The sequence below is a fragment of the Anomaloglossus baeobatrachus genome, chromosome 1 (genome assembly GCF_048569485.1).
Source record: "Anomaloglossus baeobatrachus isolate aAnoBae1 chromosome 1, aAnoBae1.hap1, whole genome shotgun sequence".
Classification (NCBI taxonomy): domain Eukaryota; kingdom Metazoa; phylum Chordata; class Amphibia; order Anura; family Aromobatidae; genus Anomaloglossus; species Anomaloglossus baeobatrachus.
This window is the reverse complement of record NC_134353.1, coordinates 40,831,847-40,857,318: the sequence shown is the minus strand read 5'-3', so window position 1 is coordinate 40,857,318 and position 25,472 is coordinate 40,831,847. Positions and strand designations below refer to the sequence as shown.

The 25,472-nt window shown below is 46.1% G+C and overlaps 1 protein-coding gene across 2 annotated transcripts in view; it reads right to left on the bottom strand.

The window, feature by feature from the left end:
- LOC142304273 (uncharacterized) overlaps window positions 1–25,472 on the bottom strand; it is a 54,763-nt gene that overhangs the window by 16,406 nt on the left and 12,885 nt on the right. For both annotated transcript variants that reach the window (XM_075346499.1, XM_075346507.1), the window contains exons 3-7: window positions 18,075–18,252; window positions 15,150–15,541; window positions 6,269–6,370; window positions 6,062–6,166; window positions 4,384–4,476 (exon numbers count right to left, since the gene is read on the bottom strand). In XM_075346499.1, coding sequence (XP_075202614.1) covers window positions 4,384–4,476; window positions 6,062–6,166; window positions 6,269–6,370; window positions 15,150–15,541; window positions 18,075–18,252 — 870 coding nt within the window. The remainder of the gene's footprint in view (window positions 1–4,383; window positions 4,477–6,061; window positions 6,167–6,268; window positions 6,371–15,149; window positions 15,542–18,074; window positions 18,253–25,472) is intronic.

Below are 25,472 nucleotides of genomic sequence, written 5' to 3'. Positions count from 1 at the left end.
CGGCACCCCCCTACATCTCCACCCTCCTCTCTGTCTATCACCACAAAGCTCTCCACAGTGCAGCACCCCCTACATCTCCACCCTCCTCTCTATCACCACAAAGCTCTCCACGTTGCAGCACCCCCTACATCTCCACCCTCCTCTGTATATATCACCACAAAGCTCTCCACAGTGCGGCCCCCCCTACATCTCCACCCTCCTCTGAATATATCACCACAAAGCTCTCCACAGTGCAGCACCCCCTACATCTCCACCCTCCTCTGTATATATCACCACAAAGCTCTCCACAGTGCGGCACCCCCTACATCTCCTCCCTCCTCTCTGTCTATCACCACAAAGCTCTCCACAGTGCAGCACCCTCTACATCTCCACCCTCCTCTCTGTCTATCACCACAAAGCTCTCCACAGTGCGGCACCCCCCTACATCTCCACCCTCCTCTCCATCACCACAAAGCTCTCCACAGTGCAGCACCCTCTACATCTCCACCCTCCTCTCTGTCTATCACCACAAAGCTCTCCACAGTGCGGCACCCCCCTACATCTCCACCCTCCTCTCCATCACCACAAAGCTCTCCACAGTGCGGCCCCCCCTACATCGCCACCCTCCTCTCTATCACCACAAAGCTCTCCACAGTGCGGCCCCCCTACATCTCCACCCTCCTCTCTGTCTATCACCACAAAGCTCTCCACAGTGCGGCACCCCCTACATCTCCTCCCTCCTCTCTGTCTATCACCACAAAGCTCTCCACAGTGCGGCACCCCCTACATCTCCTCCCTCCTCTCTGTCTATCACCACAAAGCTCTCCACAGTGCGGCACCCTCTACATCTCCACCCTCCTCTCTGTCTATCACCACAAAGCTCTCCACAGTGCAGCACCCCCCTACATCTCCACCCTCCTCTCTGTCTATCACCACAAAGCTCTCCACAGTGCGGCACCCTCTACATCTCCACCCTCCTCTCTGTCTATGACCACAAAGCTCTCCACAGTGCGGCACCCCCTACATCTCCACCCTCCTCTCTATCTATCACCACAAAGCTCTCCACAGTGCAGCACCCCCTACATCTCCACTCTCCTCTCTGTCTATCACCACAAAGCTCTCCACAGTGCGGCACCCCCTACATCTCCACCCTCCTCTCTGTCTATCACCACAAAGCTCTCCACAGTGCGGCACCCCCCTACATCTCCACCCTCCTCTCTGTCTATCACCACAAAGCTCTCCACAGTGCGGCACCCCCCTACATCTCCACCCTCCTCTCTGTCTATCACCACAAAGCTCTCCACAGTGCGGCACCCCCTACATCTCCACCCTCCTCTCTGTCTATCACCACAAAGCTCTCCACAGTGCGGCCCCCCCCTACATCTCCACCCTCCTCTCTGTCTATCACCACAAAGCTCTCCACAGTGCGGCACCCCCCTACATCTCCACCCTCCTCTCTGTCTATCACCACAAAGCTCTCCACAGTGCGGCACCCCCTACATCTCCACCCTCATCTCTGTCTATCACCACAAAGCTCTCCACAGTGCAGCACCCCCTACATCTCCACCCTCCTCTCTGTCTATCACCACAAAGCTCTCCACAGTGCGGCACCCCCCTACATCTCCACCCTCCTCTCTGTCTATCACCACAAAGCTCTCCACAGTGCGGCACCCCCCTACATCTCCACCCTCCTCTCTGTCTATCACCACAACGCTCTCCACAGTGCGGCACCCCCCTACATCTCCACCCTCCTCTCTGTCTATCACCACAAAGCTCTCCACAGTGCGGCCCCCCTACATCCCCACCCTCCTCTCTATCACCACAAAGCTCTCCACAGTGCGGCACCCCCTACATCTCCACCCTCCTCTCTGTCTATCACCACAAAGCTCTCCACAGTGCGGCCCCCCTACATCTCCACCCTCCTCTCTATCACCACAAAGCTCTCCACAGTGCAGCACCCCCTACATCTCCACCCTCCTCTCTGTCTATCACCACAAAGCTCTCCACAGTGCAGCACCCCCTACATCTCCACCCTCCTCTCTGTCTATCACCACAAAGCTCTCCACAGTGCAGCACCCCCTACATCTCCACCCTCATCTCTGTCTATCACCCCACCCGTTCTCTACGCTCTGCAAATAACTTTCCACTAACATACACATTAATCCGAACCTCCCACTCCGGGATCTAAGACTTCTCCCGAGCTGCACCAAGCCTCTGGAATGCTCTACCCCAAGAAACTAGGACGATCCACAGCTTGACCTGCTTCAGACGCGCCCTGAAAACACATAGTTTTAGGGTGGCTTTTCACCGTCCCTAAATCGAAGTCAATTTATATATACTATCCCCTCCTTTATTTCTCAGAACATAATTCTCCCTTAAACTTCACCGCACCCAAATCATCGCAAAGATTGGCTGGTGACGGCTTATGCAGCTTTTTATCTATCCCCCATTTTTCGGAGATGGTTGGACCGTGGTTGTAAATAAGCACCTGTACCTTGTCACCGCCGCCTCACCCCATTGTAGATTGTAAGCTCTTACGAGCAGAGTGGTCTTCATTTTTGCATTTTCTATAACTGTTACTTATGAGTGTTTGTATATGAACCTCTGAATTGTAAAGCGCTACGGAATACGTTGGCGCTATAGACATACAGATTATTATTATTTATTATTGTTCTCCCTGACTGAGCGAGCGGGTGGAGAGGACGCTGGCCGCTCTGGTCGGTTTGCTGCCTATTTTAAAATAATAATTAAACTTAGATAATTACAGCTCAGTAATTACTTATTGAACTATGCATTTGTGGTCAAGAACAAAATACACTGTGTGCAGAATTATTAGGCAAATGAGTATTTTGGTCACATGATACTTTTCATACATGTCGTCCTACTCCAAGCTGTATAGGCTGAGAGCCAACTACCAATTAAGTAAATCCGGTGATGTGCCTCTCTGTAATGAGGAGGGGTGCGGTGTAATGACATCAACACCCTATATAAGGTGTGCTTAATTTTTAGGGAACTTCCTTTCCTTTGGCAAAATGGGTCAGAAGAGAGATTTGACGGGCTCTGAAAAGTCCAGAATTGTGAGATGTCTTGCAGAGGGACGCAGCAGTCTTGAAATTGCCAAACTTTTGAAGCGTGATCACCGGACAATCAAGTGTTTCATGGCAAATAGCCAACAGGGTCACAAGAAGCGTGTTGGGCAAAAAAGGCACAAAATAACTGCCCATGAATTGAGGAAAATCAAGCGTGAAGCTGCCAAGATGCCATTTGCCACCAGTTTGGCCATATTTCAGAGCTGCATCGTTACTAGAGTATCAAAAAGCACAAGGTGTGCCATACTCAGGGACATGGCCAAGGTAAGGAAGGCTGAAAAACCACCACCTCTGAACAAGAAACATAAGATAAAACGTCAAGACTGGGCCAAGAAATATCTTAAGACTGATTTTTCAAAGGTTTATGGACTGATGAAATGAGAGTGACTCTTGATGGGCAGATGGATGGGCCAGAGGCTGGATCAGTAAAGGGCAGAGAGCTCCACTCCGACTCAGACGCCAGCGAGGTGGAGGTGGGCACCGGTATGGGCTGGGATCATCAAAGAGGAACTTGTGGGACCTTTTCGGGTTGAGGATGGAGTGAAGCTCAACTCCCAGACCTACCGCCAGATTCTGGAAGACAACTTCTTCAAGCAGTGGTACAGGAAGAAGTCGCTATCGTTCAAGAAAAACATGATTTTCATGCAGGACAATGCTCCATCACATGCATCCAACTACTCCACAGTGTGGCTGGCCAGTAAAGGGCTAAAAGATGAAAAAATAATGACATGGCCCCCTTGTTCACCTGATCTGAACCCCATAGAGAACCTGTGGTGCCTCATAAAATGTGAGATCTACAGGGAGGGAAAACAGTCCACCTTTGGGAACAGTGTCTGGAGGCTGTGGTGGCTGCTGCACACAATGTTGATCGTAAACAGATCAAGTAATGACAGAATCTATGGATGGTCGGCTGCTGAGTGACATCGGAAAGAAAGGGGGCTATATTGGTCACTAATTCTTTTGGGTTTTGTTTTTGCATGTCAGAAATGTTTATTTCTAAATTTTGTGCAGTTATATTGGTTTACCTGGTGAAAATAAACAAGTGAGATGGGAATAGATTTGGTTTTTATTATGTTGCCTAATAATTCTGCACAGTAATAGTCACCTGCACAAACAGATATCCTCCTAAGAAGCCAAATCTAAAAAGAAAACCCACTCCAACTGCCAAAAATATTAAGCTTTGATATTTATGAGTCTTTTGGGTGATTGAGAACATAGTTGTTGATCAATAATAAAAAAATCCTCTAAAATACAACTTGCCTAATAATTCTGCACACGGTCTACTGTAACCATCATGTGCAGAAGACAAACTCACCGGCTGATGTGCGGATCGTGCATCCTGCTGTTCTCTCTCCCTGACCGGGCGAGCGGGAGGAGGGGACGCTGGCCGATCTGGTTGGTTTTCTGCCTAATAATAGTAGTATAAAACATAAAATGTACATCATTACACCTCTTCTATTACTTTCTTCGCTGTGCGTTTTAGCTCAGCTATAACCATTGACTCCAGCCTCGCTGCATTGGAACTAAGCAAAGAAACCTGTGGCACATTAAGCAGCAAGACAGGGTCAACCACAATGCAATGAAAGGTGTTGAACCCATACCACTCCAAGAATCATAGAAACAAAGGAGGACAAAGGAGTTTGAAAGGTGAAAAAGGTTAAAAGGTAATTTTTATTGAGGCAAATGTTAAAAAGATAGAATTTTACATTTCCATGTGACACAACAATAATACAATTATAAATAGGAAATAGATCCAGTAAAAAGAGGTAGTACAGTGGGTGAACAAGCAAAAGTGACCTGATGTACGCCCTATATCAGGTGACCTAGAAGTAATCGCCGGATAAACGGCTGACAATGAAGGTCAGGAGTAATACCTTGGGCGCCTGGTGCACAAAGCCTGCGGGTGGAAGCGATGGGTAGGCAAGCGGTGATAACCGGATATGCGTCCTGTACCTGGAGGCCTGGGAGTAATCGCCGGGTGAACAGCTAACAGAAGGTCAGCGGTAATACCTGGGACGCCGGTGCACAAAGCCTACAGATGTAAGCGCTCCGCGTGGAGGACCCGACGTACGTTTCGCAAAGGATTATGGTCGCTTATTCATGGGTAAGTAACCTCCAGGTACAGGACGCATATCCGGTTATCACCGCTTGCCTACCCATCGCTTCCACCCGCAGGCTTTGTGCACCAGGCACCCAAGGTATTACTCCTGACCTTCATTGTCAGCCATTTATCCGGCGATTACTTCTAGGTCACCTGATATAGGGCGTACATCAGGTCACTTTTGCTTGTTCACCCACTGTACTACCTCTTTTTACTGGATCTATTTCCTATTTATAATTATATTATTGTTGTGTCACATGGAAATGTAAAATTCTATCTTTTTAACATTTGCCTCAATAAAAATTACTTTTTAACCTTTTTCACCTTTAAAACTCCTTTGTCCTCCTTTGTTCCTCGCTGCATTGGAGTCTGGGGTGGTCTGAGGTTCACCTCCTTTCTCATCAAAGGTTCCTCTCTCCTTTCTCTCTCCTCCATGCTTTACACTGCATTGATTCTCCTTTACCGATTCCTTCCATAGCCCAATGTGGTAGACGGAATTTATTTTAAAAATGATAGAAAGAAGAAAATAACTAATATCGAGAAAGTGGAGATGGTCAATAATGGAGGAGAATGAATGGGGTCTTCAGAGATCGTTGAAGAGAAGGCACCATGGACAGTAGGAGGAAGAACGTCGATACTGACTGGTAATCAGAAATGTGGGTATGGATTGTGGCTACTACAGATGTGTCCCCACTTTTCGGACAAAGCTAACTCAATAAACTACAGTAGATTAGTAAAACCTTCAACTGGCCGCAATACTCCAAACAACCACTGGGTGGCCATGTATAGACACTTAGAGCATGAACACTTCCCGACATAATATAAAAAAAAAAATGTTTTTTTAAAGAAAAACACAAAAACATAAGGTTTGGAAAGTAAAGTTCAAACTCACCCCCAGATACGCCGACCGTGCATCGTGGTGTGCTCCGGAAACGGCCGTCTCTCTTATGGAGCGAGCGGGTGGAGGGGACACCGACTGCTCTTGATAATTTGCCGCCTATATAAAAAGGAACAAATTGAAGTATACAACTTACAGGAGGCAAATAAGGATTGTCCAATGTGAGGAAGCCATAAACCCACAAACAGGACAATGTCAGACCTGTGATGGAAATGCGTCTCCCTCATCCAGAGCAGGACGACCTCTCCCATCGTCAGCCCCATGGTCAGCGCTTGTCGGACTATCACTGACAGCCTCCGGGACCTGATCACAAAGAAAGAACCGAATATTAAATAGATACATCAGGAAGTATAAAACATAAACCAAAAGAGGTTACAGGGGTGGGGGTCCGCCTGTCAGTACTCTGACCATACGTTGCACACTGCAGAGGTTACAGGGGTGGGGGTCCGCCTGTCAGTACTCTGACCATACGTTGCACACTGCAGAGGTTACAGGGGTGGGGGTCCGCCTGTCAGTACTCTGACCATACGTTGCACACTGCAGAGGTTACAGGGGTGGAGGGTCCGCCTGTCAGTGCTCTGACCATACGTTGCACACTGCAGAGGTTACAGGGGTGGGGGTCCGCCTGTCAGTGCTAAGACCATACACCGCACACTGTAGAGGTTACAGGGGTGGGGGTCCGCCTGTCAGTACTCTGACCATACGTTGCACACTGCAGAGGTTACAGGGGTGGTGGGTCCGCCTGTCAGTGCTCAGACCATACGCTGCACACTGCAGAGGTTACAGGGGTGGTGGTCCGCCTGTCAGTACTCTGACCATACGTTGCACACTGCAGAGGTTACAGGGGTGGTGGGTCCGCCTGTCAGTGCTCAGAGCATACGCCGCACACTGCAGAGGTTACAGGGGTGGTGGTCCGCCTGTCAGTGCTCAGACCATACACTGCACACTGTGAGGTTACAGCGGTGGGGGGTCCGCCTGTCAGTGCTAAGACCATACACCGCACACTGTAGAGGTTACAGGGGTGGAGGGTCCGCCTGTTAGAACTCAGATCATACGCCGCACACTGCAGAGGTTACAGCGGTGGGGGGTCCGCCTGTCAGTGCTAAGACCATACACCGCACACTGTAGAGGTTACAGGGGTGGAGGGTCCGCCTGTCAGAACTCAGATCATACGCCGCACACTGCATCACATTGCTCTACATGGCTGTTGTCTCAGATGAAACCGCTTCTAAAGATGATGCAAAAGAAAGCCACAAATAGTTTTCTGAAGACAAACAGACTAAGGACAGGGATTACTGGAACTATCCGGTGGCCTGATTCAGTTTCAGGAGGTGTCTAGCCTGTGTGATGGCAACCAGGTGAGTGGTACAAAGACAAGTGTGTCCTGCCTACAGTCAGGCATGGTGGTGGAAGGTCATGGTTTGGGACTGAATGAGAGATGCCGACTGTGGGAAGCTACAGATCGTTGAGGGAACCATGAATGCCAACATGTCCTGTGACATACTGAAGCAGACCATGATCCCCTCCCTTCATATTCCAACACGATAACGACCCCAAAAACCTCCAAGATGACCACTACCTTACTACAGAAACTACGAGGAAAGGTGCTGGACCGGCCGAGTGTCTCCAGACCTAAACCCTATGGAGCATCTGTGGGGCCTCCTCAAAAGGAAGGAGGAGAAGCGCAAGGTCTCTAACATCCACCAGCTCCATGATGTCTTCAAGGAGGGGGGGATGAAGATCCAGCGGCTCCTGTGAAGCTTTAGTGACCTCCAAGTGCAAGAGAGTTAGGCCCTGTGCGCACTTGCCGGTTTTTCCCGCAGATTTCCTGCGGTTTTGCTGCATGTTTCGCTGCATGTTATGTTCATAACGTCTCTGCAGTGATTCACCAGCAAAACCTATGGGAAAAAAAAATGCTGTGCGCACTATGCGGGTTTAGACAGCTGCATGTTTTGCTGCGGGATTCCCGCAGCAAAAACAATTGCATGTCACTTATTTTCCGCACGTCCCTGCGGGATTTCACTCCGTTGACTGCAATGTAATCATGAAATCCCGCAGGGAATAACGCAGGCAGCAAATTCTGTGCAGTTCATTGCGTTTTCCTGCGTTATTCCCTGCGGTATTTCGCGGTTTACCTCCGGTAATGTTCATCGCTGCCAGCGGTTTGCAGGGAAGTGATGTCATTACAGGAAGAGGAAGCGGAGCAGAGAGTAATCACACAGAGATCACAGACACAGACATAGAACACACAAACATCGCACTCACACACAGACATATAGAATACACATACAAATCAAACGGACATATAGAAAAAAAAACACGTGGACTCCCATGTATTTTTACCGTCCAACCGAGGTAAGCACACAGCGGCGGCCCGGTATTCTCAGGATGGGGAGGGCGAGGGCCAGGGTTAATGCCCCCTCCTCCGCAGCCGAGAATATCAGCCGCAGCTGCCCCGGGACTGTCGCATCCATTATATGGCAGTCCCGGAGTGTCCCCGGCTCTTCCTGTTGCCGTGATGCGGTGGCAATCAGGGTAATATAAGGAGTTAATGGCGGCGGATCGCTGCCACTAAGTCCAGACTTGATCATGGCAGCGTCTATGTGACAGCTGACATGACCAACCCGTAAGTAAAGTGAAAAAAAACACACACCAAAAATCCTTTATTTTAAATAAAACACAAAAAAGCCCCTGGTTCACCCTTTTAATTAACCCCCCCGAAACACACAGCTCCGGCGTAATCCACGTCCTCCAATGCTTGTATCCAGCAACGACTGACACTGCTGAATGCAGCCTCGCAACGAGACAGCAGAGGTAATTACAGGGCATTTCCCACGGCCGGTAATGTGAACAACCCTCTATCTATTCTTCTATCCCTCTATCTATCTATCTATCTATCTATCCCTCTATCTATCTATCTATCTATCTATCCCTCTATCTATCCCTCTATCTATCTATCCCTCTATCTATCCCTCTATCTATCTATCCCTCTATCTATCTATCTATCTATCTATCCCTCTATCTATCTATCTATCCCTCTATCTATCTATCTATCTATCTATCTATCTATCTATCCCTCTATCTATCTATCTATCCCTCTATCTATCTATCTATCTATCCCTCTATCTATCTATCTATCCCTCTATCTATCTATCTATCTATCCCTCTATCTATCTATCTATCTATCTATCCCTCTATCTATCCCTCTATCTATCTATCCCTCTATCTATCCCTCTATCTATCTATCCCTCTATCTATCTATCTATCTATCTATCCCTCTATCTATCTATCTATCCCTCTATCTATCTATCTATCTATCCCTCTATCTATCTATCCCTCTATCTATCTATTCTTCTATCCCTCTATCTATCTATCCCTCTATCTATCTATCCCTCTATCTATCTATCTATCTATCCCTCTATCTATCTATCTATCTATCTATCTATCTATCTATCCCTCTATCTATCTATCTATCTATCCCTCTATCTATCTATCTATTCTTCTATCCCTCTATCTATCTATCTATCTATCTATCCCTCTATCTATCTATCTATCCCTCTATCTATCTATCTATCTATCCCTCTATCTATCTATCTATCCCTCTATCTATCTATCTATCTATCCCTCTATCTATCTATCTATCTATCCCTCTATCTATCTATCTATCTATCTATCCCTCTATCTATCTATCTATCCCTCTATCTATCTATCTATCCCTCTATCTATCTATCTATCCCTCTATCTATCTATCCCTCTATCTATTCTTCTATCCCTCTATCTATCTATCTATCTATCTATCTATCTATCTATCCCTCTATCTATCTATCTATCCCTCTATCTATCTATCCCTCTATCTATCTATCCCTCTATCTATCTATCTATCTATCCCTCTATCTATCTATCTATCCCTCTATCTATCTATCCCTCTATCTATCTATTCTTCTATCCCTCTATCTATCTATCTATCTATCCCTCTATCTATCTATCTATCCCTCTATCTATCTATCCCTCTATCTATCTATCCCTCTATCTATCTATCTATCCCTCTATCTATCTATCTATCTATCTATCCCTCTATCTATCTATCTATCCCTCTATCTATCTATTCTTCTATCCCTCTATCTATCTATCTATCTATCTATCCCTCTATCTATCTATCCCTCTATCTATCTATCTATCTATCCCTCTATCTATCTATCTATCCCTCTATCTATCTATCTATCTATCCCTCTATCTATCTATCTATCCCTCTATCTATCTATCTATCCCTCTATCTATCTATTCTTCTATCCCTCTATCTATCTATCTATCTATCTATCCCTCTATCTATCCCTCTATCTATCTATCTATCCCTCTATCTATCCCTCTATCTATCTATCTATCCCTCTATCTATCTATCTATCCCTCTATCTATCTATCTATCTATCTATCCCTCTATCTATCTATCCCTCTATCTATCTATCTATCTATCCCTCTATCTATCTATCCCTCTATCTATCTATCTATCTATCCCTCTATCTATCTATCTATCCCTCTATCTATCTATCTATCTATCTATCTATCTATCCCTCTATCTATCTATCTATCCCTCTATCTATCTATCTATCTATATATCCCTCTATCTATCTATCTATCTATCTATCCCTCTATCTATCTATCTATCTATCTATCTATCTATCCCTCTATCTATCTATCTATCTATCTATCCCTCTATCTATCTATCCCTCTATCTATCTATCCCTCTATCTATCTATCTATCTATCTATCTATCTATCCCTCTATCTATCTATCTATCCCTCTATCTATCTATCTATCTCTCTATCCCTCTATCTATCTATCTATCTCTCTATCCCTCTATCTATCTATCTATCCCTCTATCTATCTATCTATCTATCTATCTCTCTATCCCTCTATCCCTCTATCTATCTATCTATCCCTCTATCTATCTATCTATCCCTCTATCTATCTATCTATCTATCCCTCTATCTATCTATCTATCCCTCTATCTATCTATCTATCCCTCTATCTATCTATCTATCTCTCTATCTATCTATCTATCTATCCCTCTATCTATCTATCTATCTATCTATCCCTCTATCTATCTATCTATCTATCCCTCTATCCCTCTATCTATCTATCCCTCTATCCCTCTATCTATCTATCCCTCTATCCCTCTATCTATCTATCCCTCTATCTATCCCTCTATCAAATCAAATCAAATCAAATCAAATCAAATCAAATAAGCTTTATTGGCAGGACCAAATACAAATTAGTTTTGCCAAAGCAAGTGTACATTAGGGGCTGGGGCTGTGGGGATGGTGGGTGGGGACTGTAGGAAGGATGGATGGGGCACGTCCAGGGTGGGGACTGTGGGGGCACTTCTAGGGTGGGGGTTATGGAAGTCCATGGCTTATGATGGGGCATATCCACAGTGGGGACTGTGGTAACGGTGGATGGGGCATATCCAGGGTGGGGATTGGGGGGGCCACATCTGGGATGGGGGGCTATGGAAGTCCATGGCTTATCATAGTTCTCTTTCTGGAAGTCTATGGCATTCGCTCACATACCGCGCTGCTATCTCCACTGCGCTCTCTTCTTCCCCCAGCAGGATATATATTTTCTCTTCCTCCTTCATGGAGCTGAAATCCGGGAAGAGATGGGAGAGTCTCCTGAAGTGAGTGTCCCTCACTGCTGAGTACTTGGTGCAGTGTAGCAGGAGGTGGGTTTCATCCTCCAGGGTCTCCAGGTCACAGTGTTGGCACAGTCTGTCCTCCCTTGGCTTGTAGCTCTGCTTGTGTCGGCCGGATTCGATGGCTAGACTGTGGGCACTGAGTCTATATCGGCTCAGGGTCCTGCGTTCTCTGGGGTCCGGGATTTTCTCCAGATACGGGGCCAGTCTGTAGTCTCTCTGTAGTCTCTGGTACGTTGTCAGTTTCTGTGAGGTGTTGATGTCGGTCCTCCAGTCACTGACATACCTCTCCTGGCCCTCGTCTACCATCTTCCTGATTCTGGTTCTTGTCAGGCTGCTGTGATTGGTTATTTTGTCCAGTTGGGTTTGGGAGAGCTGTGCCAGGGGTCCTGGTTCATCTGGCCCACGTATATATATCAGAGCTTTGTGGTGATGGGAGTTTGGATTGCTACTCTGTAGGTAAGCCTGAAATGATAGTGACCTCTTCAGAGCTGCTAGGTGTAGAGGGAATCTGCCCAGCTCGGCTCCACAGGCGCTGTTGGAGGTGCTTCGATGGACCTGGAGAAGGGGCTTACAGAATTCCAGGTGAAATATTTCTGTTGGGCTGGAATCCCACCTTGACCAATCTGGGTAAGTGTGAGGGCCCCAGACTTCGCTGCCATACAGGAGGATTGGGGCAATGATGGAATCGAAGATTTTTAGCCAGACCCTCACTGGTGGCTTCAGATGATAGAGTTTCCTTCGGATGGCATAAAAGGTTTTGCAGGCCTTGTTTTTCAGGGTCTCTATGGCTTGTTTGAAGCTCCCTGACTGGTGAATTTCCAGGCCCAAGTAGGTGTATTTGTCTGTTCCTGTTAGAGTGCAGCCGTTTACGACAAATGAAGGATGCTGGTCAAATCTTCTTTTTCTCTTCTGGAACACCATGATGTTGGTTTTCTTTAGATTGATCGGTAGTGCCCATGTGGAGCTGAATTTCTCCAAAATTTGTAGGTTGTCTTGGAGACCTTTCTCGGTTGGTGACACCAGCAGTAGGTCATCTGCATAGAGCAAGAATTTCACCTGGGCGTCATGGAGTGTGAGACCTGGAGCAGGTGAAGATTCCAGAGCAGCAGCCGCTCATTGATGTAAATATTGAAAAGCGTTGGACTTAGGCTGCAGCCCTGTCTGACTCCTCGGCTCTGCTGGAAATAGGACGTTCTTCTACCGTTCACACTCACGCTGCAGAGGTTCTCGGTGTAGGAGCTTTTGATGACATCGTAGGTCTTTCCTCCTATTCCGCTTTCCAGCATTTTTAAGAACAAGCCCGGGTGCCACACTGAGTCAAAGGCCTTTTTAAAGTCTACAAAGCAGGCGTATATCTTCCCATGCTTTGTATTGTGGACGTGGCTCTGAATGAGACTGTGCAGGGTGTAGATGTGGTCCGTGGTGCGGTGGTTTGGCATGAACCCTGCTTGGCTTTTGCTCAAGACATTGTGCTCGGTAAGGAAACTGATGATCCTTTTGTTTAGGATGCTGTTGAACAGTTTTCCCAAGTTACTGCTGACACATATGCCTCTGTAGTTGGCAGGGTCATACCTGTCCCCACTCTTGTGGATCGGTGTAATGAGTCCTTGGTTCCAGGTACGAGGGAAGTAGCCAGCACTCAGCACAATGTTGAACAGTTTAACCATTGCAGCTTGAATTTCTGGTGGGCTGTACTTCAACATCTCTGGGGGGATTCCATCCAGATCTATCTATCTATCTATCTATCTATCCCTCTATCTATCTCTCTATCCCTCTATCTATCATCTATCTATCTATCTATCTATCCCTCTATCTATCTATCTATCTATCTATCTATCCCTCTATCTATCTATCCCTCTATCTATCTATCATCTATCTATCTATCTCTCTATCTATCTATCATCTATCTATCTATCTATCTATCCCTCTATCTATCTATCTATCTATCTATCCCTCTATCTATCTATCTATCTATCTATCCCTCTATCTATCTATCTGTCTATCTATCCCTCTATCTATCTATCATCTATCTATCTATCTATCTATCCCTCTATCTATCTATTTATCTATCCCTCTATCCCTCTATCTATCTATCTATCCCTCTATCTATCTATCTATCTATCTATCTATCTATCCCTCTATCTATCTATCTATCTATCTATCCCTCTATCCCTCTATCTATCTATCTATCTATCTATCTATCCCTCTATCTATCTATCTATCTATCTATCCCTCTATCTATCCCTCTATCTATCTATCTCTCTATCTATCTATCCCTCTATCTATCTATCCATCTATCTATCTATCCCTCTATCTATCTATCCCTCTATCTATCTATCTATCTATCCCTCTATCTATCCCTCTATCTATCTATCTATCTATCCCTCTATCTATCCCTCTATCTCTCTATCTATCTATCCCTCTATGTATTCTTCTATCTATCTATCTATCTATCTATCTATCTATCCCTCTATCTATCCCTCTATCTATCCCTCTATCTATCTATCTATCTCTCTATCTATCTATCCCTCTATGTATTCTTCTATCTATCTATCTCTCTATCTATCTATCTATCTATCCCTCTATCTATCTATCTATCTATCTCTCTATCTATCTATCCCTCTATGTATTCTTCTATCTATCTATCTATCTATCTATCTATCTATCCCTCTGTCTATCTATCTATCTATCTATCTATCCCTCTGTCTATCTATCTATCTATCTATCTATCCCTCTATCTATCCTTCTATCTGTCTATTTATCTGTCTGCTATCTATCTCAGAAGGAAATTACTATTTTTTTTTTTTCAATGTGCTTTATTGCATTGAATGCATTAAAGCACATGTACCAACCCGCACGCGGCAAAACCGCGGCAATACTGCGAACAATACCGCGGTAAAACCGCAGCAAACCGCATGCGGTTTTCGGGTGCGTTTTGCCGCGTTTTTTTTTTACCGCGGGTGCGGTAATCTTTCAGACCCTGCGGAATTTTCTTAAGAAAATTCTGTTTTCTAGTACGCACAGGGCCTTAAGGACCGGCTAGAAAATAATGGCGGCCGCACAAAATATTCACACCAAGGGCACAATTTGGCCATTTTCAATTAGGGGGTGTACTCACTTTATTTGCTAGCAGGTTAGACTTTAATGGCTGTGTGTTGAGTTATTTAGAGGGCACCACATTTACCCTGTTATACAAGCTGCACACTGACACTGTACATTGTATCACAGGGTCAGATCTGCAGTGTCGTCCCATGAAAAGATATAATAAAATATTTACAAAAATGTGAGGGGTGTACTCACTTTTGTGATATATTGTAAGAACAATATCCGACAAGACCTGTTATACTAACATTATACAATCTACAGACAATGGGGTGTGGAGGAACATACCTTCTGAAAAGCCCAAATATTACGTTCAGAGGGTGCGGCCTGATATGGAGATGTTTCCGGGACTGGGCTTATGGGCGTCTTCTCTTCTATTGTTCCTCTATCCGACTGTACAGGTTCGGAAACATTTTGGGTAACCGTGGCTCTTGAGGGAGGCGGTGGGTCACATGCGAGTGGAGGAAGGCTTCTAAACTCATGGTTATGTCCGGATGCTGAATTTGCTCTCATCTCCTGCTCAGGTTGCATCGGTTTTGGTGATGGACCTGGCTGTGTGTCCTGGGATGATGGAGGCATCGGTCCTGGGAGGCTGGAGGTGCATTGTGGATTTTCCCGTGGTCGTTGTTGGTTGTGATTATTCAAGGATGAAGGAAGCGATTGAGGAGAAGATCGCAGAGCTACAAAAAGAAGAAAAGGTGTCTCATTACCAAAGTGCCACACAAGAAACATCTCATGATGGGTAAAACCAGTGAGCTGTCTCAGGACCTTCACTAATTTATTGGTGCAAAATATACTGATGGCATCAGTTAAAAGAAAATTTCTAAACTATTGAAGGTTCCAGTGATTGTTCATTTGGTCCGAAGGTGGTGAGACAGAAGCCTTGGACATTTCCGCACGCGGCAACAGTAAATGAGATTATCTGTTTATGAGAAGATTTTTTTTAATCTTTTGCATTTTTTAGCTACGTCGGAGGTAATTTGAATTATGATTTTGTTTATACAGTGCGTCCACCCATATCCTGTCCACCGCCATTAACTTGAGAACGGCGGCAGCTATAGGCATAGAAGTGGTGTCTAGGTATAGTAAAGTATCCATGCGCTACGCAATTAAACCACCTATAGCCCCACCTGGTGGAAAACAAAAGAGTTAGCATTTTTATCTCGAAAACGGAACGAGATAGAGGAAAAAAGTGAATTACAAAGTTGTAGGGCATCATCAATTCAATACGAATCGACACCTTGCATACAGAAATGCTATGATTAGAATGTGTGAAACGGGGAATTACCCTTTTATGCAAATAAGTGTGCAACGTCATACCTGACGAAATACTGTAGACTGCTAATAGTACATACTGTACAGTTAATAGGATTGTTCAAAGGGTTGCCCAACAGACCTATATCACGCTGTTCTCTTCAGCGCGACTCATCCGTGTTTAACCCCTTCAGCCCCCGGGCACTTTCCGTTTTTGCGTTTTTGTTTTTTGCTCCTTTTCTTCCGAGAGCCGTAACTTTTTTATTATTCCGTCAATCTTGCCATATGAGGGCTTGTTTTTTGCGGGACGAGTTGTACTTTTAAATAAAACCATAGGTTTTACCATATATTGTACTGGAAAACAGCAAAAAAATTCCAAGTGTGGAAAAACTGCAAAAAAAGTGTGATCGCACAATAGTTTTTGGGATGTTTTATTCACCGTGTTCACTATATGGTAAAACTGATGTATCTATGTGATGCCTCAGGTCGGTGCGAGTTTGTAGACACCAAACATGTATAGGTTTACTTGTATCTAAGGGGTTAACAAAAATTCACAAGTTTGTCCAATAAAAGTGGCGCACGTTTTGCGCCATATTCCGAAACACGTAGCGTTCTCATTTTTCGGGATCTATGGCTCAGTGACGGCTTATTTTTTGCGTCTCGAGCTAACATTTTTAATGGTACAATTTTTGCGCAGATGCTACGTTTTGATCGCCTGTTATTGCATTTTGCGTAAAACATGCAGCGACCAAAAAAACTTAATTTTGGCGTTTGGAATTTTTTTGCCACTATGCCGTTTACCAATCAGATTAATTGATTTTATATATTTTATATTATTTTTTTATATTATATTTTGATAGATTGGGCATTTGTGAACGTGGCAATACCAAATATGCGTATATATATTTATTTTTTAACCCTTTAATTTTCAATGGGGTGAAAGGGGGGTGATTTGAACTTTTAGGTTTTTTATTTTATTTTTTAAAACTATTTTTTTACTTTTTTTTATTTTACTAGTCCCCCTAGGGGGCTATAGCGATCAGCAATCCGATCGCTCTTATCTATCTGCTGTTCACAGCTATACCGCTGTAAACAGCAGATTCAGTCATTTCCGGTTTCCCTCTGCTCCGTGCCGAGGAAAAACGAAAGTGAAACTTCGTAGCTGCAGGCGTCATCACATGACCCTGTGCTACGATGGCAACCACCGAACGTCACGTGATCACTCACGTGACTTCCGGTGGGGGAGGCGGTAAGTAAAAAACATGGCCGCGCGCATATAGATCTCGCTGCCAGACTTTGGCAGCGAGATTTAAGGGGTTAAATGTTGCGAGTGGAAGCGATTCCACTCGCAACATGCAGGCACACATGTCAGCTGTTGAAAACAGCTGATATGTGTGCCGACCGCCGCCACCTGCCCGCGGCAGGGGGCGGGGCTTAACGGGACACGATCCTTGACGGATAGATCCGTCCAAGGTCGTGAAGGGGTTAAACACTGGAGAGAACAGCGTGACAGATGTCTGTTGGGCAACCCTTTGAACAAACCCATTTAGTATACAGTATTTGCTATTAGCAGTCTACAGTATTTTGTCAGGTATGTAGTTGCACACTTATTTGCATAATAGGGTAATTCCCCGTTTTACACTTTCTAATCATAGTATTTCTGTATTCAAGGTCTGGATTCCTATTGAATTGATGATGCCCTACATCTTTGTAATTCACTTTTTTTGTCTATCTCGTTCCGTTTTTTAGATAAAAATGCTACCTCTGTTGTTTTCCACCAGGTGGCGCTATAGGTGGTTTCATTGTGTAGCGCATGGCTACTTTACTATACCTAGACACCACTTCTATGCCTATAGCTGCCGCCGTTGTCAAATTAATGGCGGTGGACAGGATATGGGTGGACACACTGTATGGGACTGTATTGATGCAGCCTTCATATTTCCTGACAGTTTTACTTACATCTGGGACTATAAGAAGAATACACCTTCCGAAACTCTTCAGCCAGTTCCACATATCTGCGGTCTTCTAGGGCGTTTATGAAATGGTTCACCCAGTTGTCATGTCTCCTCAGATCCATATAGAAATCCAGGGTCGTGCTCATATTGCCCTGATTTCTCACATAAGTATGCAGTCTCTCCTGTAAAATATACATATACCATCCATTAACAATGACCATATTTACTGTACAGTATTTTATAAGTATGACCCCATGACAAAACTTCCAGCTTCTGTACTCAGGCAGCTTGGTGGTGTCATAATGAACAACCAATATGTTTTTTTTTTATTCATTTACCCTCTAATAATTATATCTTGAATTTTATTACTTACTAAAAGGCCAATTGTCCCTGAGTTTACAGCAGCATGCAGGGGCAAGAAGGGTTGTCATGGGAATAAATGAAGTTAAGCATTTTTTTTAATGGTTGCTTTACTGTGATAGGCAATCTGCAAATATCTTTATTTAAATATTATATTGTCTGAAGAATGAAAAATCCTTCCAAAGTGACACACAAGGTGGATTACAGGACGTGGGGTGGGTCTTTGTCTCTCTACAGGAAGTGGGGTGAGTCTCATAGTAAGAGTAAGTGGAAGTTGATCTTTACCTCTCATGTAAAGGCAGGTCAATGTCTTTTAACAGGAAGGATGGGTCTTCCTCTCTCTACAAGATGTAAGGGCTGGTATATGCCTCTTTTCAGGAAGTGGTGGGTCTTTGATTCTTTATAGGAAGTGGGGTGGGTCTTTGCCTCTTTACAGGAAGTGGGGTGGGTCTTTGCCTCTTTACAGGAAGTGGGGTGGGTCTTTGCCTCTTTACAGGAAGTGGGGTGGGTCTTTGCCTCTTTACAGGAAGTGGGGTGGGTCTTTGCCTCTTTACAGAAAGTGGGGTGGGTCTTTGCCTCTTTACAGAAAGTGGGGTGGGTCTTTGCCTCTTTACAGGAAGTGGGGTGGGTCTTTGCCTCTTTACAGGAAGTGGGGTGGGTCTTTGCCTCTTTACAGGAAGTGGGGTGGGTCTTTGATTCTTTACAGGAAGTGGGGTGGATCTTTGATTCTTTACAGGAAGTGAGGTGGGTCTTTGCCTCTTTACAGGAAGTGAGGTGGGTCTTTGATTCTTTACAGGAAGTGGGGTGGGTCTTTGCCTCCTTACAGGAAGTGGGGTGGGTCTTTGCCTCTTTACAGGAAGTGGGGTTGGTCTTTGCCTCTTTACAAGAAGTGGGGTGGATCTTTGCCTCTTTACAGGAAGTGGGGTGAATCTTTGCCTCTTTACAGGAAGTGGTGTGGATATTTGCCTCTTTACAGGAAGTGGGGTGGGTCTTTGCCTCTTTACAGGAAGTGGGGTGGGTCTTTGATTCTTTACAGGAAGTGGGGTGGGTCTTTGATTCTTTACAGGAAGTGAGGTGGGTCTTTGATTCTTTACAGGAAGTGGGGTGGGTCTTTGCCTCCTTACAGGAAGTGGGGTGGGTCTTTGCCTCTTTACAGGAAGTGGGGTGGGTCTTTGCCTCTTTACAGGAAGTGGGGTGGATCTTTGCCTCTTTACAGGAAGTGGGGTGAATCTTTGCCTCTTTACAGGAAGTGGGGTGGGTCTTTGCCTCTATACAGGACGTGGGGTGGATCTTTGCCTCTTTACAGGAAGTGGGGTGGGTCTTTGCCTCTTTACAGGAAGTGGGGTAGATCTTTGCTTCTTTACAGAAAGTGGGGTGGGTCTTTGCCTTTTTACAGGAAGTGGGGTTGGTCTTTGCCTTTTTACAGGAAGTGGGGTTGGTCTTTGCCTCTTTACAGAAAGTGGGGTGGGTCTTTGCCTCTTTACAGAAAGTGGGGTGGGTCTTTGCCTCTTTACAGGAAGTGGGGTGAGTCTTTGCCTCTTTACAGGAAGTGGGGTGAGTCTATGTTTCTTTATAGGAAGTGGGGGTGGGTCTTTGCCTCTTTCCAGGAAGTGGGGTGGGTCTTTGCCTCTTTACAGGAAGTGGGGTAGATCTTTGCTTCTTTACAGAAAGTGGGGTGGGTCTTTGCCTTTTTACAGGAAGTGGGGTTGGTCTTTGCCTTTTTACAGGAAGTGGGGTTGGTCTTTGCCTCTTTACAGAAAGTGGGGTTGGTCTTTGCCTCTTTACAGAAAGTGGGGTTGGTCTTTGCCTCTTTACAGAAAGTGGGGTGGGTCTTTGCCTCTTTACAGAAAGTGGGGTGAGTCTTTGCCTCTTTACAGGAAGTGGGGTGAGTCTATGTTTCTTTATAGGAAGTGGGGGTGGGTCTTTGCCTCTTTCCAGGAAGTGGGGTGGGTCTTTGCCTCTTTACAGAAAGTGGGGTGGGTCTTTGCCTCTTTACAGAAAGTGGGGTGGGTCTTTGCCTCTTTACAGAAAGTGGGGTGGGTCTTTGCCTCTTTACAGAAAGTGGGGTGGGTCTTTGCCTCTTTACAGAAAGTGGGGTGGGTCTTTGCCTCTTTACAGAAAGTGGGGTGGGTCTTTGCCTCTTTACAGAAAGTGGGGTGGGTCTTTGCCTCTTTACAGAAAGTGGGGTGGGTCTTTGCCTCTTTACAGAAAGTGGGGTGGGTCTTTGCCTCTTTACAGAAAGTGGGGTGGGTCTTTGCCTCTTTACAGAAAGTGGGGTGGGTCTTTGCCTCTTTACAGAAAGTGGGGTGGGTCTTTGCCTCTTTACAGAAAGTGGGGTGGGTCTTTGCCTCTTTACAGAAAGTGGGGTGGGTCTTTGCCTCTTTACAGAAAGTGGGGTGGGTCTTTGCCTCTTTACAGAAAGTGGGGTGGGTCTTTGCCTCTTTACAGAAAGTGGGGTGAGTCTTTGCCTCTTTACAGAAAGTGGGGTGGGTCTTTGCCTCTTTACAGAAAGTGGGGTGGGTCTTTGCCTCTTTACAGAAAGTGCTGTGGGTCTTTGCCTCTTTACAGAAAGTGGGGTGGGTCTTTGCCTCTTTACAGAAAGTGGGGTGGGTCTTTGCCTCTTTACAGGAAGTGGGGACAGGTCTTTGTTTCTTTACAAGAAGTGGGGGTGGGTTTTTGCCTCTTTACAGGAAGTGGGGTGAGTCTTTGCCTCTTTACAGGAAGTGGGGTGAGTCTATGTTTCTTTATAGGAAGTGGGGGTTGGTCTTTGCCTCTTTCCAGGAAGTGGGATGGGTCTTTGCCTCTTTACAGAAAGTGGGATGGGTCTTTGCCTCTTTACAGAAAGTGGGGTGGGTCTTTGCCTCTTTACAGAAAGTGGGGTGGATCTTTGCCTCTTTACAGAAAGTGGGGTGGGTCTTTGCCTCTTTACAGAAAGTGGGGTGGGTCTTTGCCTCTTTACAGAAAGTGGGGTGGGTCTTTGCCTCTTTACAGAAAGTGGGGTGGGTCTTTGCCTCTTTACAGAAAGTGGAGTGGGTCTTTGACTCTTTACAGAAAGTGGGGTGGGTCTTTGCCTCTTTACAGAAAAGTGGGGTGGGTCTTTGCCTCTTTACAGAAAGTGGGGTGGGTCTTTGCCTCTTTACAGAAAGTGGGGTGGGTCTTTGCCTCTTTACAGAAAGTGGGGTGGGTCTTTGCCTCTTTACAGAAAGTGGGGTGGGTCTTTGCCTCTTTACAGAACGTGGGGTGGGTCTTTGCCTCTTTACAGAAAGTGGGGTGGGTCTCATAGTAAGAGTAAGTGGAAGTTGATCTTTACCTCTCATGTAAAGGCAGGTCAATGTCTTTTAACAGGAAGGATGGGTCTTCCTCTCTCTACAAGATGTAAGGGCTGGTATATGCCTCTTTTCAGGAAGTGGTGGGTCTTTGATTCTTTATAGGAAGTGGGGTGGGTCTTTGCCTCTTTACAGAAAGTGGGGTGGGTCTTTGCCTCTTTACAGGAAGTGGGGACAGGTCTTTGCCTCTTTACAGGAAGTGGGGTGAGTCTATGTTTCTTTATAGGAAGTGGGGGTGGGTCTTTGCCTCTTTCCAGGAAGTGGGGTGGGTCTTTGCCTCTTTACAGAAAGTGGGGTGGGTCTTTGCCTCTTTACAGAAAGTGGGGTGGGTCTTTGCCTCTTTACAGAAAGTGGGGTGGGTCTTTGCCTCTTTACAGAAAGTGGGGTGGGTCTTTGCCTCTTTACAGAAAGTGGGGTGGGTCTTTGCCTCTTTACAGAAAGTGGGGTGGGTCTTTGCCTCTTTACAGAAAGTGGGGTGGGTCTTTGCCTCTTTACAGAAAGTGGGGTGGGTCTTTGCCTCTTTACAGAAAGTGGGGTGGGTCTTTGCCTCTTTACAGAAAGTGGGGTGGGTCTTTGCCTCTTTACAGAAAGTGGGGTGGGTCTTTGCCTCTTTACAGAAAGTGGGGTGGGTCTTTGCCTCTTTACAGAAAGTGGGGTGGGTCTTTGCCTCTTTACAGAAAGTGGGGTGGGTCTTTGCCTCTTTACAGGAAGTGGGGTGGGTCTTTGCCTCTTTACAGAAAGTGGGGTGGGTCTTTGCCTCTTTACAGAAAGTGGGGTGGGTCTTTGCCTCTTTACAGAAAGTGGGGTGGGTCTTTGCCTCTTTACAGAAAGTGGGGTGGGTCTTTGCCTCTTTACAGAAAGTGGGGTGGGCCTTTGCCTCTTTACAGAAAGTGGGGTGGGTCTTTGCCTCTTTACAGAAAGTGGGGTGGGTCTTTGCCTCTTTACAGAAAGTGGGGTGGGTCTTTGCCTCTTTACAGAAAGTGGGGTGGGTCTTTGTTTCTTTACAGGAAGTGGGGACAGGTTTTTGTTTCTTTACAAGAAGTGGGGTGGGTCTTTGCCTCTTTACAGGAAGTGGGGTGGGTCTTTGCCTCTTTACAGGAATTGGGGTGGGTCTTTGCCTCTTTACAGGAAGTGGGGTGGATCTTTGCCTCTTTACAGGAAGTGGGGTGGATCTTTGCCTCTTTACAGGAAGTGGGGTGGATCTTTGCCTCTTTACAGGAAGTGGGGTGGATCTTTGCCTCTTTACAGGAAGTGGGGTGGATCTTTGCCTCTTTACAGGAAGTGGGGTGGATCTTTGCCTCTTTACAGGAAGTGGGGTGGATCTTTGCCTCTTTACAGGAAGTGGGGTGGATCTTTGCCTCTTTACAGGAAGTGGAGTGGATCTTTGCCTCTCTACAGGAAGTGGGGTGGATCTTTGCCTCTTTACAGGAAGTGGGGTGGATCTTTGCCTCTTTACAGGAAGTGGGGTGGATCTTTGCCTCTTTACAGGAAGTGGGGTGGATCTTTGTCTCTTTACAGGAAGTGGGGTGGGTCTTTGCCTCTTTACAGAAAGTGGTGTGGGTGTTTGCCTCTTTACAGGAAGTGGGGTGGGTCTTTGCCTCTTTCCAGGAAGTGGGGTGGGTCTTTGCCTCTTTACAGAAAGTGGGGTGAATCTTTGCCTCTTTACAGGAAGTGGGGTGGGTCTTTGCCTCTTTACAGAAAGTGGGGTGGGTCTTTGCCTCTTTACAGAAAGTGGGGTGGGTCTTTGCCTCTTTACAGGAAGTGGGGTGGATCTTTGTCTCTTTACAGGAAGTGGGGTGGGTCTTTGCCTCTTTACAGAAAGTGGTGTGGGTGTTTGCCTCTTTACAGGAAGTGGGGTGGGTCTTTGCCTCTTTCCAGGAAGTGGGGTGGGTCTTTGCCTCTTTACAGAAAGTGGGGTAGGTCTTTGCCTCTTTACAGGAAGTGGGGTGGGTCTTTGCCTCTTTACAGAAAGTGGGGTGGGTCTTTGCCTCTTTACAGAAAGTGGGGTGGGTCTTTGCCTCTTTACAGAAAGTGGGGTGGGTCTTTGCCTCTTTACAGAAAGTGGGGTGGGTCTTTGCCTCTTTACAGAAAGTGGGGTGGGTCTTTGCCTCTTTACAGAAAGTGGGGTGGGTCTTTGCCTCTTTACAGAAAGTGGGGTGGGTCTTTGCCTCTTTACAGAAAGTGGGGTGGGCCTTTGCCTCTTTACAGAAAGTGGGGTGGGTCTTTGCCTCTTTACAGAAAGTGGGGTGGGTCTTTGCCTCTTTACAGAAAGTGGGGTGGGTCTTTGCCTCTTTACAGAAAGTGGGGTGGGTCTTTGTTTCTTTACAGGAAGTGGGGACAGGTTTTTGTTTCTTTACAAGAAGTGGGGTGGGTCTTTGCCTCTTTACAGGAAGTGGGGTGGGTCTTTGCCTCTTTACAGGAAGTGGGGTGGGTCTTTGCCTCTTTACAGGAAGTGGGATGGGTCTTTGCCTCTTTACAGAAAGTGGGGTGGATCTTTGCCTCTTTACAGAAAGTGGGGTGGGTCTTTGCCTCTTTACAGAAAGTGGGGTGGGTCTTTGCCTCTTTACAGAAAGTGGGGTGGGTCTTTGCCTCTTTACAGAAAGTGGGGTGGGTCTTTGCCTCTTTACAGAAAGTGGAGTGGGTCTTTGACTCTTTACAGAAAGTGGGGTGGGTCTTTGCCTCTTTACAGAAAGTGGGGTGGGTCTTTGCCTCTTTACAGAAAGTGGGGTGGGTCTTTGCCTCTTTACAGAAAGTGGGGTGGGTCTTTGCCTCTTTACAGAAAGTGGGGTGGGTCTTTGCCTCTTTACAGAAAGTGGGGTGGGTCTTTGCCTCTTTACAGAAAGTGGGGTGGGTCTTTGCCTCTTTACAGAAAGTGGGGTGGGTCTTTGCCTCTTTACAGAAAGTGGGGTGGGTCTTTGCCTCTTTACAGAAAGTGGGGTGGGTCTTTGCCTCTTTACAGAAAGTGGGGTGGGTCTTTGCCTCTTTACAGAAAGTGGGGTGGGTCTTTGCCTCTTTACAGAAAGTGGAGTGGGTCTTTGCCTCTTTACAGAAAGTGGAGTGGGTCTTTGACTCTTTACAGAAAGTGGGGTGGGTCTTTGCCTCTTTACAGAAAGTGGGGTGGGTCTTTGCCTCTTTACAGAAAGTGGGGTGGGTCTTTGCCTCTTTACAGAAAGTGGGGTGGGTCTTTGCCTCTTTACAGAAAGTGGGGTGGGTCTTTGCCTCTTTACAGAACGTGGGGTGGGTCTTTGCCTCTTTACAGAAAGTGGGGTGGGTCTCATAGTAAGAGTAAGTGGAAGTTGATCTTTACCTCTCATGTAAAGGCAGGTCAATGTCTTTTAACAGGAAGGATGGGTCTTCCTCTCTCTACAAGATGTAAGGGCTGGTATATGCCTCTTTTCAGGAAGTGGTGGGTCTTTGATTCTTTATAGGAAGTGGGGTGGGTCTTTGCCTCTTTACAGAAAGTGGGGTGGGTCTTTGCCTCTTTACAGAAAGTGGGGTGGGTCTTTGCCTCTTTACAGGAAGTGGGGACAGGTCTTTGCCTCTTTACAGGAAGTGGGGTGAGTCTATGTTTCTTTATAGGAAGTGGGGGTGGGTCTTTGCCTCTTTCCAGGAAGTGGGGTGGGTCTTTGCCTCTTTACAGAAAGTGGGGTGGGTCTTTGCCTCTTTACAGAAAGTGGGGTGGGTCTTTGCCTCTTTACAGAAAGTGGGGTGGGTCT